Source organism: Bubalus kerabau, chromosome 7 (genome assembly GCF_029407905.1).
Source record: "Bubalus kerabau isolate K-KA32 ecotype Philippines breed swamp buffalo chromosome 7, PCC_UOA_SB_1v2, whole genome shotgun sequence".
NCBI classification, from domain to species: Eukaryota; Metazoa; Chordata; class Mammalia; order Artiodactyla; family Bovidae; genus Bubalus; species Bubalus kerabau.
This window is the reverse complement of record NC_073630.1, coordinates 21,552,344-21,569,340: the sequence shown is the minus strand read 5'-3', so window position 1 is coordinate 21,569,340 and position 16,997 is coordinate 21,552,344. Positions and strand designations below refer to the sequence as shown.

Sequence of the window (16,997 nt, the reverse complement as noted above, 5' to 3'; positions counted from 1 at the left end):
TGTAACACCTAAAAAATGGGTTTTAATTACAATTCAGTAGAAGAACAGACATTGAGGAGTTGAACTCATGGTGTCTTATGCTTTATATTCTTTATAGAGTAGTGTAAATTACCAATTCTATTGAAATTTCCATCTTTTAAATATAAAGCACAAAACTAATTACCAAAAAAATTTTTTTTTTAGGAAAATTGCTTCAATTTTTTGACACAGTACAGTGAAACCTTCCCTGATGGCTCAGTGGTAAAAAATCCCCTTGCCAATGCAGGAGACGTGGGTTTTATCCCTGGTTCTGGAAGATCCCCTGGAGAAGGGAATGGCAACTCAACTCCAGTATTCTTGCCTGGGAAATCCCATGGACCTAGGAGCCTGATGGGCTATAGTCCAGGGGGTCACAAAAGAGACAGACATGACTTAGCAACTAAACAAACAAAAAAATAAACAACAACAACAAATGTATATATATATGTATGAAGGAGAATTTCATATGAGGAAAATATTGAGTGCGATTGCAAAGCATTTTCAATTTTCTACTTATATAAATGAAGGATAATTTTTTTTCTATTTATATTCTTTCTTTAAGGCTGTCTTTATATATAGCAAATACTATAGTCTTCTCCTTTTAATATTTTTTCTTACTCTCATTGTTCTGCTTCAGTGTTATATTTTTACTTCATGATACACCTCTACTTAAAGCAGGAAAATTAGGTAGAATTGGTAAATTATGAACTGGGTTTTGGAGATTTAACTTTATTAATTTTGTAATTAAGAAAATCTTTTCTGGAAAGAAAATGAACTAAGTATGAAACACTAGAAAAAATACTGTTATTATTTCCTTCTACACCTTAAGGAGACTGTATTGATGTTGTACTGAAATTGCTTTCTAGGGAATCTAAAGTATAAGGGTGAAGGACTCTGATTAATCAGATAATTCAACTTGGAGAGTGAATAGCAGGGAACTAGCTTAAGTGAAGAGTAGGTAAAGCTAGTTTTCTTTCTCTTTTGCCCTTTCTTATTATCCTCTTTTAACCTTACTTCCTTTTTTTTGTTGTTGTTTTTCCTTTTTTTCTCCATTCTTATTTTTAGTTAGTTCTTTTTAACTCAGCATTATTTGGAATTGAAGTTATTTTTAAATTAAGTATCAATGTATTTATATTTTACTTTTTTTCATACATATGCTAAAGTTTAAATGTAACATTTTATCTGTGTGTGACAACAATAAGGACAAAGACTTCCTAACTATGATGAAATCATGATAAAGGGTATTCGATTGGCCTGAATGGTAGTGAAGTCCTTTAAGAATTATAAATAATGTTGGTGACCACTTTTATAACTGTAGTGTTGGGTCAGAGGCTGAATAAGTGAGATAAGTGAATAAATGAGAGATTTGCTTTTGAATCCCTTTAAGAAAAAGCTTCTGCTAAACAGTGTGCTGAAATGTGTTCTAGGAAGCCATCTCTCTCCAAAAACCAAATAGTATTTTCTGCTAGAAATTACTTTTTACTAGGAGAACATATTCTCAGTAAAAGACCTAGAGTGAATTTTGTTATATGTGATTTTTATTTAGAATTATTTTATAATTTGTTTTTAAAGAAAGACTATAGAATCACCTATATATTGGAAAACATACCCCCTTCCCCAAATAATTGAAATTTTGGAGAATAGGAATCTCCTGAATCTGATATTATTTTTTAAAAATCTCTTTTCTTCATTTCTTCTACTCTAGCCTTGAAAGGAAAAGAGGAGTAGCTCAAGGTATGGTAGAAATAAAGAAAGAAGAGCAGTGTTTTGTTTTCCTCTCTTTTTCAGTAGCTAGGCAGGGGGACATTTTGAGAATAGAAGAATGAAAGATGGTGGGTGCAGATCCACTTTTGTATGTGGCCAGAATTGGGCAGATGGAAATAAAATGTTGAGAGAGATCCTGTCTGTTGGGTCTGTATTCTCTGAAATTAGAGATGAAGTTATCCTCTGAGGTTTAGAAGAAAGAGATGAGATTGAAAGCTTGAGAAGAATAGTGAAAGTATGGAATACTTGCAGCCAGAAAGGCAGACAGGAAGGCAGGATTGCTGGCTAGCACTGAGGAGCCAGCCAAGTTTCAGACTGAATTCTTAGTGAGTTACAAGAATTAGCTTACTTTTATGCCTGTGTTTAGAGATGGTTTCTCTGGTCAGTTTTAGCATACCTTTTTATTGTATTACATAAATGTAGTTTTGTAGGGGATTAATATGATCAGAACATTCTTTAATAGAATCCTTGGGTTATTCAGAGTATTTCATTTGCTACCTTATATAAGAGTTGCTTAGCTTTAGCTAATCATGTAACACTTATTCATCATATTAGCCTTCATCAGTGTTGCGTTAGTGAGGTAACAGATCACCAGCAAACACTTACATGCTGTGTGTTTTTGTTTTACCTGTACACTGGGGATTTTTCTGAAGAAAGCCATGTTATCTTGTTGGTTAGCATGATTATGCAAACAAGTTGCTCAGTGACATTTTGGCTCAAAGGGAGAAGCCATGCAATAATACTGCATCCATTGCATAAGTAAGAGCTAGCATACAGTAAGACTGAACAAGAAGTATGTAACTTTGTAAAACTCATATTCTGTGAAACTAAGCACTGTTTATTGTCTTCAAGTGTTGAAATGTGTTGAAAAATCACAGTGCAAAAGGTGTCCTAGGTCTTATTTGAGGAGATTTTTAATATCTCATTGGGAAAAAAGCCCATCTTTTTGTTTTAAAAATATAAGATCAGTGTGAAATCATTAACTGGCCATCATTATATTTATCAGTTAGGAACACTTCTGTATAACTGTTAAAATTATTTGAATTATGGGGATTTCATTAGGATTGGTTTTAAGCTATAGTTCTTTAAATGGAAACAAATCATTTTGCTAAATTTATAAAATAAATAATCTTTTGTCTCAGGAATAAAGAATTATTTTCCTAAATACCAATTAAATTTGGAGTATATTTAAAAATCATCTATAATAACAACAACAAAAAGTCATCTATAACATATGAAAAAAGAATAGAACAAGGCCTCCCTGCCCCAGCCAATATGCTTTCTAGCACATAAAGGAAGACATAAAAGTTGAGCCATGCATACTTCTCCCTTGTTGAGCTCCCAGACAGATCTTTCTGGCCTTGTCCACAATGTTTGCTTCCAGTGCAGGTAACAGTTTATCTCTTTTTAATTTATTTTCTTTTTCCTTCCTTCCTTTCTTTTTTAATTCTTCAATGAGAATGGAGAAGCAGGAGCAAACTATAAAAACTGTGACAAATGCATTTAGCTGGTGAAAAGGAGTATGATGAACAATATATGGATTAAAATTAATACATGAATGGTAATTTCTTGCTTAGGTGTGAAAAGTTAAGTAAATGAGTATATGTTTAGCATTACTTGAAATATGTAGTCTACAGTTTGTCCATTGGTGACATTGACTTTATACCTCTCTACTGGCTTCTCAAAGAATTTCTCCTCTTCCGGACACACAGTAGGTGTTCTGTACATGTCCTTCTTCCCTTTATTTCTGTCACATAGTTTCTTAACATATCTAGGAAAATGAGTCTCTACAAAGGTAGAGTAATCATTTTCTGTTTTGTTCACTAACTGATCTCAAGAGCCCTGGGATATAAATATTACTGACTCAGTAATGAGTCAAAAATATTAATTATTTATTGCTCAATAAATATTATTTCCTAAATAAAGGAAATGCCATGCTTATGAAATAAAATTGACTTGTTTCAATATTTATTATCTAAAGTAGAAAAGTCTAATTTTAATTATTATTACTATGAAGAAGACTGCCTAACAGATTTTTGTTGATGTGATTATAAAAGAATTCTATAATCTTTTCAGTGTGTTCTGTTTTTACCCTTGTTCATATAACAAATGATGAATGCTTTCATTACGAAAGGAGAACTAAAGTTCATTTATTCTGTAAATATTTACTGAGAACCCCTCATGTACCAAGCACTGTGATGACTAATAGGTTTAGTAGCGAAAAAAGGTCAATCTTTTCTCTTTTCTTTGAACACTTAGAGTCAGCCTTTGCAGTCCTCTAGCTGTCAATGAACAATTGTGCCTCAGATCCATTAACCTCTTACTACCTGTCTCAAGCCACTCATACATGGAACACATTTAAAATCATAAAGTACACACCAAAAAATATGTAAAATATATCAGTATTTTAGTGAAGGAAAATTATTAGGTCATGAGAAAATGTACGCATCCAAAAGGATTACTGTTCTTTGCTCCATTTGCAGTACTTCTTTTCCTAACCTACTTCAAAGACTCTGGGCTTAAATATTGCATATTTAGGATTATAAACTATATAAGTAGTCTTTTAAGAGTATGTTCATCAAAATGAAAATCAGGTGTAACAAATATGTTTGAGTCCCATAATGTATTTTATTATGAGATTTTATCTTTCATAGAGAGTGACACACGTGAACTCTCTTTAACATTGCCTAGCTGAATTCACTTGCTTTGACATTTAAGCCATGGGATACAGTAGTTGTTTTACATGCACTAAACTGTTGCTTTGCTATTTGGTTAGGTTTGCATTATGCAACAACAAAACTCTTGAAATGCAATGTCTGTTAATCCTTAGCTGTGACATCTTGAGAGGAGTTTTGGGATTTCTTGTGTATTTAAGAGTACTATAAAATTGTTCTTACTCTCTCATTTTAGTATGTGCTCTGTCCTACATCCACATTTGTTATGAGCTTCGCTTTACTTCTCTGTAGTTGTGATAAATTGTACAAGGACATTCTCATGGTTAATTCTTCTTAGAGAGGGGTTGGAAAAATGGTCTGTGGTTGAAAAGAGAATGGAGCAATGACCCTTAATGGATAAACTATCATTTGATATTGAGAAAACAATCCACAAATAGTTCTTTATACTATTCTGGTATTCATTGGAAGGACTGATGGTAAAGCTGAAACTCCAGTACTTTGGCCACCTCATGCGAAGAGTTGACTCATTGGAAAAGACTCTGATGCTGGGAGGGATTGGGGGCAGGAGGAGAAGGGGACGACAGAGGATGAGATGGCTGGATGGCATCACTGACTCGATGGACGTGAGTGTGAGTGAACTCCGGGAGTTGGTGATGGACAGGGAGGCCTGGCGTGCTGCAATTCATGGGGTCTCAAAGAGTCAGACATGACTGAGCAACTGAACTGAACTGAACTGAATCAATAAAAAATTAGAAGTATTACTCAAAGTTCTTCCTTGAAATTTACTTATAACACACTCTCTTGTTCACAGCATAAACAAATGTAAAAATTACTATGAAGTACTTGGAGTAACGAAAGATGCTGGTGATGAAGATTTGAAAAAAGCTTATAGAAAGCTTGCTTTGAAGTTTCATCCAGACAAAAACCATGCACCTGGAGCAACAGATGCTTTTAAAAGTAAAGTAAACCTTTTAAAGCAATTTTCTAAGCTCTTTTTAGAATTCACTTTATAGTATTTCAGATACTAAGTCCTACCTTTAGACTGGTGCATAAGCATTTTAGACTGGTGAGGACCAGCATAAGCATGGGTCCTCAAAATCCTTTAAAACTTAACTTGTTATACCAAGAGCCAAACAAATGCTGTTTGGCTTCACAAAAGCATCATGTCAGCTTTTGCAAATTTCAAAGTAACTTTTCTAGATACACAAACATGCTTTCTTGTTTACCACACAAGTAGTGTGATGACTATGCATGAGCTTCTAGCATTTTACCAGCTGGATCTAAAGGAGTTAAAAGTAAAATCTATTTTCTCTGAGTTTTTTAAATATTAGAGACTGTCTAGAATTGGCAAATTACTTAGAATCACTGTTTGTCCAGTGTTCTTCTATTTCTGTTAACTCCAGACAATTTTTTGCATTTTCATATGTAGTTCTAACATGATTTTTTTTCAAGAATGTTTGTTTCCTCTTAGCTACTATTCATTTTTCTTCATTTTCTTTATTACTTCAGCTTTATTTTGTCAATTTAGTAAACAAGTGTGAGAGAATTGATTTTATAATTTCATGTTTATTAACAATTTATTCATAGGAGTTATTTTCTGGTTAATAAGAAAATGCTTAAGTTATTATTTGTTTTTGTGAATTTGGCATTCATAGAGCCAACGTATGATGTTTATGGTGAATGCTGGGGTTTTGGAATAACAGAAAGGAGATACTAATTTTTTTAATTTTCCTAAAAAATAGATGACTCAATTGGTCATTCAACAAAATACCATTAAAATTGTTTCCAGAATGGTTTTATTTCTTAAAGGAAGTTGCCAATCTGCATACATTTGGGGATTATTAATATAGTTCAATAAAAGCAGCTGCCAAAGTGGTACTGGTGAAATTAAAATATCACTGTGACAGTGAGAACCTTCTCTGTTTGTTTCCTTAAATTAAAAGTAGCATACTGAAAGTACAGGAAAAGTTTCTTTACTCAAAAACACTAGCTTTTACCACATACTCCCCCCACAAAGGTAAAAAAACTTTTTTTCACATTCTGAATTAAAATCATTTAATTTAAAATTTTTTGTGTTTTTAAGATGTTTAAAATGTTTGGCAGTGAATTATTTGCATGTCTGTGATCTATTAGATGATTTCAGTATTAATTCTTCATTAATGCTAAGAACATGCTTCTTTCTCCCATTTCTGTATTGAAGTTGTGTTATTAATAGCATTATTGGTCTTAGAATAACAGTGAGTGGATCTACCAGTATTTTTACAGCTTGTGTTGTGTTTTGAAGAGATGAGCAACATAAATGTCACCCCACACAGACACTCAGAGAAGTTTTACAAAGGTGATGCTACTTTGATGTGGTACATTTCAGAATTCTAATCTCTGATTTGCAAAACTACAAACAATATTGATCAACATGCTGGGTGGTGACTCATCTGTAGAGGAAAGGTGCACATTATTCAATACACAGGTTATTTGTAAATCAGAATGCCAGTTTATTAATTCCAAAGAGGATCATACTAGGGTGGTGGTTGATGAACCCATTTTTCATTGAGTGGAAACTACATAGAAAACCCAGATTGTTGGAACTTCCCTGGTGATCCAGTGGTTACGACTGTGTGCTTCCATTTCAAGGGGCATAGGTTCAATCCCTGGATGGGGAATCCTGCATGCCACATGGTGCAGCTGTAAAGAAATAAAAGAAAACCCAGACTGTAAGCCACAGAAGATTAGTGAACAAAGGTAGTTAGTTAATTAGACAATATTACCGCTAGTGTGTCATCACAGAGAAGTGGCAAGTTTCCTTCATTCAAGTGGCAAGATCCTTCATAGGATCTTTTCATGACCTTCTGAATCATCTTATTTTCTCCTTAATCAATTGATCTTAACTTCTGTGTCTGGGATACCAAGCTATTTAGTCTAAATAAAGACTATAGTTTTTTGTTTGTATAAGAAGTAAGTATAGATTTATTGCTCTGTGATTGCTAAAATACTTTTTACAGAAGATGGAAACCGTTTTTTTGTTTTGTTTTTTTTTATTTCCTTCAAAATAGAAAAAGAGACAATTAGTTAAGGAATGAGATTAGATAGAAGATATATTTTCATTGTGTGTTTTGTAAAACTTTAAAAATAAAAGCTTACCAGCAAAGAGGGTAGATTAAATAAACTAAGTTCATGCAGCTCTTTGTCCTTTAAATAGGTTTGTGAACTTATCAAGGCAGGGAATATTTTATTTACATCTAGACAATAATTTGCATAATATGTATAAACATACCTTTAAAAATATTTGAAATGTATTCCTTTCCTTCTCTCTCATGTGGATATTTTCAAAATATGCCCTGTCTGCGTTTATCTTCAAAGACTCCAGGTATTTCATAGACTGTTTGAATAATACATGTGCCTGTTGACATATGCATGAATCTGATTACAAAGGGCACTGATTAACTGTTTGTATGTTTGTTTGTTAAATAATAATGGATCAGATGCTACTGCCTATGTCAGGTTTTGGAAGTTCAGTATTCTTTTTTTTCTTTCTTTCTTTTTGACTGTGCTAGGTCTTCATTGTTATATGGGCTTTTCTCTAGTTGTGGCAAGCAGAGGCTGCTCTCTAGTAATGTTGCATAGGCTTCTCACTGCGATGGCTTCTCCTGTTGCAGAGCCAGGCTCTAGGGCACATGAGCTTCAGTAGTTGTGACTTCCGGGCTCTCAAGCACAGGCTCAGTAGTTGTGGCTCACGAGCTTAGTTGATCCGAGGCATGTGGTGGGATCTTCCCGGACCAGGGATTGAACCTGTGTCATCTGCATTGGCAGGTGGATTCTTTACCACTGAGCCACAAGAGAAGCCCCTCAGTATTCTTAACATCTAGACTGAATTTCTAAGACTAGAGAAGTCAGTCTACCTTATGGGCTAGTTCTTCTAGAGAAATACAAGAAGGAAATATGAGATATCCTCTTATTAAATGAATTTGTAATTTATGAAGAGGAGACAAATCTCAGAACATTTGGAATAATAGTAATACCTAACATTCAACAAGCATTTTATAGTTTTTCATTCTCATTTTTAAAACTTTAATGCTATTAAAAATCTTCTGAAGTAAACAGGAACCAGTGTCATCCCTTTGCAAGTAAGAAAATGTGAATCTCAAAGAGATTAACTGATTTACCCAGGATCTCCCAGAAGACTGAATGTAATTAAAATTCAAAACATAGAATAACGATATCCAAAGAAAAGCCAGAAAGGTACAGTAGAGTTATAATCAGAGTAATTGGAGAAACTTACATATTATAGGTGGGAATTATGTATTCTCAAGATGAGTGTGATTTCTTTGGTTAGAGAAGATGGCAGAAACTTGGGTATGAGAATGAGGGAAGTGATTTAAAAGTCAGTGAGGACTTCCACTTTCAGGAAGACTTTTCCCTGTTATTCACACTAAAGTACAACTGAAAATTAGTTATAAAACAAAACAAATATAAGTTACTCAACAACATAGTGTTGGAAATTCTAATCAGTGCATTTAGGTGAGAGAAAAAAATGAAAGGCACATAAACTGTCCCTATTGGCAAATAACATGATCATGTATAAAATACCTAAGGAATGTACCAAAAGAAAATCCTAGAACCAATAAGTGAATCCTGCAAGATTTCAGGGTATAAGATAAACATAAAAAGATCGATTACTATTTAGTATATTTCTGCATACTAATGTATACTATTTAGTATATTTCTTCATACTAATATGTAGACACTGAAATTTAAAAATGCATTACTATTTATAATCACACACACACAAGAAATACTTAGGTGTAAATTTAACAAAACTTGTGTAAGATTTGTATGCTGAAAACTATATAATATTAATGAAAGAAATCAGAGAGTATCTAAATAAATGGAATGATATATCATGTTCATAGATTGAAAGACACAGTAGTAAAGATGTCAAGACTCCCCAAGTTGATACACACATTTAATACACTTCCTGTCAAAATCTTAACAGACTTCTTTGTAGATGAAAGGAAGTTTATTCTGAAAGTCATATGGAAATACAAAGAACCTGAATAAATGATTCATTAAACGAGTAGGAGAAATAAGTGTACCTGATTTTAGGACTTACATTATAACTGTGGTTAGCAAAATAGTATAGAATTGGCAGAAGGAGAGACACATAGATAGATCAGTGGAACAGGATGGGAACCCATAGAGATACGACAGAGGTGCAAAATCAATTCAGTGGAGAAAAGATAGCCTTTTCAACAGAATAGTTTTGGAGCAACTGGACATTCATACGCAAAACAAACAACAAAATTTAACCTTGAAATAAGTCTCATGCTTTATATAAGAATGAGTTCAACATGAATCTTATAAAGTATAAAACAGCGCTTCAACTTTTAGCAAAAAATCATGGGAGCAAATTTTTAGGATCTTAGGCTATATAATGACTTCTTAAAACTTAACACTAGACAGTTTATAACACAAAAAGTAGATAAGCTGGACTTGATCAAAAAAATTTTTGTTTGCTTTGCAAAGATGCTATGAAGTAGAAGAAAAGACAAGCAACAAGGAAGGAGAAAATATTTGCCAAGCACATACCTATCTGACAAAGGACTAGTGTCCATAATATATAAAGAACTCCCCCAAACTCCCAATTAAAATAGACAACCCTATTAGAAAATGGATATGAAACATGAAGAGACATCCTATTAAAGATTATATACACATGGCAAGTATGCATGTGAAAAAGTTTTTAGCATCATTCATTAGCCATTAGAAATATTGCAAAGTAGGACCAAAATGAGATTCTACTGCACACCTATCAGAATGGTTAAAAAAAAGTAGGAACACCAAATACTGGTACAGATGCAGAGTAACTGGCTCACTTACACATTGCTGATGGGTTATGAGATGACATAGTCACTCTGTAAAACAGTTTGGCAGTCTCTCACAAAACTAAGTATTTAACTAATAGACAACCCAGCAATTGCATTTCTAGGAATTTATCCTAGAAATAAAAATATATATTTACACACAAACCTATTCATGAATGTACATAGAAGTTTTATTTGTAATAGCCAAAACCTAGAATCAACGCAGACGTTGTTCATTGGGTGATTAGTGAAACAATGATACATCCATACCATGGAGAACTAATCAGCAATAAAAGGAATGAATGACTTACATAACAGCTTGCATTGATCTCCAAAGAACTATGCTGATTGAAAAAGGTCAATCTAGGAGATTTCATTCCATTTATATACTGTGTTATTCCATTGATTTAACATTCTTGTAATGTCAAAATTATAGAAATAGAGAAGACAAGTCGGTATTGTGGGCAGTTAAAAGGGAAAGGAGGAGAAGGAAGTAGATGTGGGTATAAAAGGGCAGCCTGAGATGGTGCTGGAAATGTTTTATATCCTGATTGTTATCAGTGTCAGTATCCTTGATATAATAATTTTATAAGGTATTACCATGGGGGAAATTGGGTAATGGGTAGAAGAGTCTATCTATATTACTCTTTACAACTTCATATGAATCTAAAGTTAACCTCAAAATAAACAGTGTAATTAAAGGAAAATTAATAAAATGGAATGTATCTTTTTGTGAAGTAAACAACACTGAGATGGAAATGTATTTTGTGAGCTTTGAATACCAAAATGAATTTTGGTTTTAATTTTTAAGATAATAACTGAAAAAAAGTCTTGATTATAGTTATAGCACAAGGTAAATAAATAGTAAATTAGTCGCAGTAGATAGACTAAATTGTCTTACATATACAATTATGAATTATGACAATTTTTCGCAAATGTCATCTAAAATATCATAGCATTTGGAAATTATTTTTATAGCAAAGCCTTAGAAGTAGAATTGAGTTGCCAATATATTAATAGTTTAAAAAGTAATAGTATTATGAACCTGAAATAGGTTCAGTGTATAGAGGTTAAGAATCCTAAAACTGTTATTAATACTGGAAGTACAACTTTGGCAGATATTGATAGGTATGCTTCTTTTTTGGGTATGTACCTTGGTGATGTTTATAAGTACATTACTTGGATCTCTGATTATGCTTTCCTATTAGAGCAACATTATAAATGATTGCTATATTTCTGAGTTATAGATCTATTTGGAAATCTAAAGAAAGTTCTGGGCCATCTCCTCAAGATAAATGGACTATTCATCTAAATTTTCATTCCATAGTGTTCACAGATGACTGGAAAGCTATCTCTGAATCAGAAAAAAGTTCCAGAGTATCTGCATATAATTAATTTCAATGTGATATGTAGTCATCCAGAAACAACTATCTAATGAGCATCTATCTATTTGCTTGTTCAGTACCTATGACAACCACCACATGGGATCCAGAAAGTATTTTTAAAATAATCCCATATGCAAGAGGCTTATGATCTAGTTTGAGAAGCAAGTTGTATTTGTGAAATGATTAGTTATTAGAAGTTTCAGAATAAGAATAGGGTAATTCCTGCTGTTAGATTAAAGCAGTACAGTTTTTGTAAATTACCTCAAGAAGACATTTTGGTAATTAATGTCCTCTTTTGGACATGGAAATGTGAGATAGGAAATCGAACTTTTTATGAATATCACAAAAGTAGCAAAGTAAGATAGGAAAACTAGAGACTATGTGGATTCATTTTTTTAAAAATTCAGACTTTATGCTAGACCATGGAGATATTGCAATGAAACACACAGTTCCTACCTTCATGGAGTTGACAGTTTAAGAGAAATAAATTGTTCAGGATTAGAATGAAGAATAGCTCACTCTGGGCTGGCATGTGCAAAAAAAAGTTTTATGGTGTAGGTTGCAGAGAGTTCATTTACTATGCTAAAATAAATTTGATCTTGAACAAGTCTCCTAACCTTTTTGAAACTCGGGGACTTCATCTGTAAAGTGGGGATACTAATGGATAATATAATAAAATATTTGGGTTCAGAGCCTGGCAATTGGTAGCTATTGCTGTTACTAGTGAGTGACTAGATTAGGATACTCAAAAAGGAAATCATAGCAGGCTATTAGGGGATAGAGCACAATAGTAAGAAAGCAAGATGGGCATTCCTTTATGTTCAAGGCAGTAGGGAGACTGTACGGTATAAAAAATTGTATTGGGAGGTAATACATATAATTATAAGCAATGTATATAATACCTTTAAAAGAAATTGTTACTGTTGTATTTTTTTTCTGATTAGCCTCAAGTCTTTTTTGTTGTTTGACAAGTAGCTTTTGTATGGTACAGTCTTTTTTAATGTAAAAACTATACAATGCTTATCAACTTCTCAATACTTTTTCAGAGATTGGAAATGCTTATGCTGTTTTAAGCAATCCAGAAAAACGAAAGCAGTATGACCTCACAGGCAATGAAGAACAAGCATGTAATCAGCAGAACAATGGTAGATTTAATTTCCATCGAGGTTGTGAAGCTGATATAACTCCAGAAGATTTGTTTAATATATTCTTTGGTGGCGGATTTCCTTCAGGTATTTTAGTGTTATTATAAATATTATATTTTATGAAGCTAGAGATCCTTACCACCAATTAGGCTATTTAGAGATTTATGTACCTCCCTCTGACATTTCTTATAGTATTATGATCCTGTGATAGTTCTTCATAAAAATATGAGAAAAATGTAGACTTATTAACTTTATTGTAAGTCTGTCTTTTTCCCAGAATATATTTTAATTTTAAAAAGGTGTTCTGTATTTTACATAAAGCTGAAGAAAGGATCTATAAGTAGGAAATCGAGTGGCAATGTCTTAGTTAAATGCTGTTACAACTATAGGAAGTAATCTGTCTATTGGAGGACTATTTGGCATGGGTTCTTTGAAGATCTTCATAGATATTTCATTAATAACATTATAGATATATTATGAATACATGTGGAGATATTTCCCATTGAAATATTAAAATGTCTGAATCATTGGTTCTATATAAAGTGGGTTTTAACAACTTACATTACATTAAGATAGAAATAATTACTTGGACTAGGCTATCAAAGTAAAGTGCTGTAGAAGTACTACTAAATAGACTTTATAGTACAGCATATGTAGTATTGAGTTTTACTTACATTTACTGTGAGTTGCTTGAGTGGAAATTAATTTTTTTTAAGAGTAGCTTCTCTAAGGTGTTTAAAATTATAGCTCTAGTCTTGTTTACCACAGTTTAAAAAGGTGCTGAGTTAAACATCCCATTCAAAATTAGGAGAGTCTTTATGAATGTAGCAGTATAATTTGGCCTGGTAGCACTGTCTGAATATTATTGAGAAACACTGTGGTCATTGATAAGGTATTTTGTAAAACATCCTTGAAAGAAAGAGGATATGTAAAACAAATTAATGACTGAAAATATAACCTTGACATATTAGGATATGTAATTCCCTCTCATAGAAAAATTATTCAGACTAATAATTTTGACTGAAAATATGCTAGGAACAATTAGAAATCTTTCAGGAAATAGTGACTTTCTGATCGTTGATTTGCAGTTTTTTTTGCTTGTCTTAACATAGTTTACTTTATCAGTGATAGCCCTTGCTCATTGGTCACCTTTTTTTGAAAACAGGTTGAATGTCATCAACAAGAAAATGTTGGAAAGTTGTGATCCACCTGTACGATAATTTATTATACAGCTGTTTTTTTTTTAATGAATGAAAGTAGTATCATTTGATTTCTAGAGATACTTATGATTCATTGATAAATGCAGAAGGCAGACTTTCAGATTAATGATCCCAGGTTTGTAACATCAACCAACCACACACAACAAAAGTCTTGTTTGTATGCAATATTAGAGAGGAATTCTTACTCAAGTTTTCATCAAGAAAGAGTTTCTCCTTTACTTTAAGGGAAACAAAGAAGAATCATTCTGGGTTTTGTCCACTTTTCGTTTACAGGAGGGCAATAAGAGTTCATTACTCAAATGTGCATTATTTTAGTAATTAAAAAAATAAAAATATAAAGGAAAATATAACTTTCTCCCTAATTTAACCTTGCTTTTAATTTTCTAGGTAGTGTACATTCATTTTCAAATGGACGAGCTGGTTATAGCAATCAACATCAGCATCGACATAGTGGACATGAAAGAGAAGAAGAAAGAGGAGATGTATGTTTATGATATGATTAGAAATCACAAAATGGCAAATTTCAGCTCAGGAAAAGGATAGAGTTGTCTGAAAACAGATCACATTGTTTTAAAAGGAAGTAATGAGTTTTCTTTTGCCAGAGGTGTTCAGCATAGACTAGAGAATCCCCTAGGGATGTTGGGGGACCAGGAGAAGAAGTCAGGGTGGCAGGTGGTTGGGCAATATGACACCTTCACATTTGATATTCTATGATTCTAATGAAGATAAATCTCAAATGTTCATGTTCCTAAGGTAAATTCTTATTGTTGGGTCTAAAGAGTTTAGAATTAATACTGAAAAACTTAAATTAGAAGTAACTTTCCTTGTTCTAATACAGTTATACTTCATTGCATATAGCTGTTAAATTACACGAAAGAGAAAGGTAAATGGAAAGAGCTCTAGACTAGAAATTAAAAGGTCTGGGCCCCAGCTCTGCCATTTTCATCAGTGTCCACGTTCCACCCTCAAATCCAAGGTAAAAATAGTTTTGCAACCTGCTGCATATTGATAGAGTATCTATGGAAAAAAAAAAAAAAAAGAGGGAGACAGAGAACTTCCTCATCTATGTAATGAGATCAGGTTATATCAGTTCAGTTCAGTTCAGTCCCTCAGTCGTGTCCAACTCTTTGTGACCCCATGGATTGCAGCACACCAGGCTTCCCTGTCCATCACCAGCTCCCAGAGCTTAGTCAAACTCATGTCCATCGAGTCAGTGATCATCCAACTATCTCATCCTCTGTTCCCTTCTCCTCCCGCCTTCAATCTTTCCCAGCATCAGGGTCTTTTCCAAGGAGCTGGTTCTTCACATCAGGTGGCCAAAGTATTGGAGTTTCAGCTTCAGCATCAGTCCTTCCAATGAATATTCAGGGTTGATTTCCTTTAGGATTAACTGGTTGGATCTCCTTACAGTCCAAGGGACTCTGAAGAGTCTTCTCCAATACCACAGTTCAAAAGCATCAGTTCTTTGGTGCTCAGCTTTCTTTATAGCCCAACTCTCACATCCATACATGACTACTGGAAAAAGCATAGCATTGACAAGACAGACCTTTGTTGGCAAAGTAATGTCTCTGCTTTTTAATATGCTGTCTAGGTTGGTCATAGCTTTTCTTCCAAGGAAGAAAAAACAAAATGAAAACCACGATTATGGAAAACTAACCAAGCTGATCACATGGACCACAGCTTTGTCTAATTCAATGAAACTATGAGCCATGCCATGTTGGGCCCCCCAAGATGGATGGGTCATGTGGAGAGTTCTGACAAAACGTGGTCCAGTGGAGAAGGGAATGGCAAACCACTTCAGTACTCTTACCTTGAGAACCCCATGAACAAGTTATATCAGTGTTTTCCAGATCAGTGTCAGGATCTCTAGGTGAAGTACCTAAAAAGTTGTGTGTTTAAGAATCATCCCAGGATATTGGTTTGATCAGGCAGATTTGGAAGCACTAAATCAGATGATCTCAAATGTCATTTCTGCCTCTAAAAATGTTTGACAACTGTTGGATTATTGACAACTACAGTTATATTGCAATTTGTTATTCTTTGATGATTTTTTACAGGGAGGTTTTTCTGTGTTTATCCAGCTGATGCCCATTATCGTATTGATCCTCGTATCATTATTAAGCCAGTTGATGGTCTCTAATCCTCCTTATTCCTTATATCCCAGATCGTAAGTAGCTAAGTGAAGTTTTACCCCCCAAAATTGTTGTTTTTTACTTAGATAACTTTAAAGGGCCCTGTGCACTTTTAAACTTTTAAATGACAAATCTTCTCTTACTTCATGTGTACCATTTAAAAATCTTTAATTTTAAAGATAGTTTACCTAAGCAGTAAGTTTGTGTTATGTTAGTTTACATTTCTATTCTATTGTGGATAAGGACAGAAGTGCTATATTCAAACTTGATAGCAATTTAATGTAATAGGTAATGGACTGACATCAAAGACAAAAACCTTCAGAAGACAAAAGTACTTTAAAGACAAGGTATGGGGAGGGAGGAGGGTTCAGGATGGGGAACACATGTATACCTGTGGCGGATTCATTTTGATATATGGCAAAACCAATACAATATTGTAAAGTTAAAAGATAAAATAAAAAAAAAAGAAAGAAAAAAAAAGAAAGACAAAAGTAGAATTGTGATTGATGCTACATACATAGATTTGTGTCATTAAAGTGGAAATGATGTTACTCTTCTGTTTATAAAATATTGATTAAATAAAAGCAAATACTACTTTTTATGTATTTTTCCACAATATATTGTAGTCTATAAGCGATTGGGACAAAGCAAATTTAATGCAGTATACATTCTAAAAAACTTTAGTATAATACAATGAAGATAAAGGAAACTTTGTAAAACCATATCACCAGTTCTTTTATAGTATTAAAATGATTGGTCTACAAATAATTTATTTCTTCCAAATAAGATTTTTGCTAACT

The 16,997-nt window shown here is 33.2% G+C and overlaps 1 protein-coding gene across 4 annotated transcripts in view; it reads left to right on the top strand.

The window, feature by feature from the left end:
• DNAJB14 (DnaJ heat shock protein family (Hsp40) member B14) overlaps positions 1-16,997 on the top strand; it is a 43,909-nt gene that overhangs the window by 16,445 nt on the left and 10,467 nt on the right. For 2 of the 4 annotated variants that reach the window (XM_055587797.1, XM_055587801.1), the window contains 4 exons: positions 5,269-5,414; positions 12,747-12,932; positions 14,453-14,547; positions 16,123-16,232. In XM_055587797.1, coding sequence (XP_055443772.1) covers positions 5,269-5,414; positions 12,747-12,932; positions 14,453-14,547; positions 16,123-16,232 — 537 coding nt within the window. Of the gene's footprint in view, positions 1-183; positions 3,729-5,268; positions 5,415-12,746; positions 12,933-14,452; positions 14,548-16,122; positions 16,233-16,997 lie in introns of those variants that run through there. The other 2 variants (XM_055587799.1, XM_055587800.1) reach the window with 2 other exon arrangements.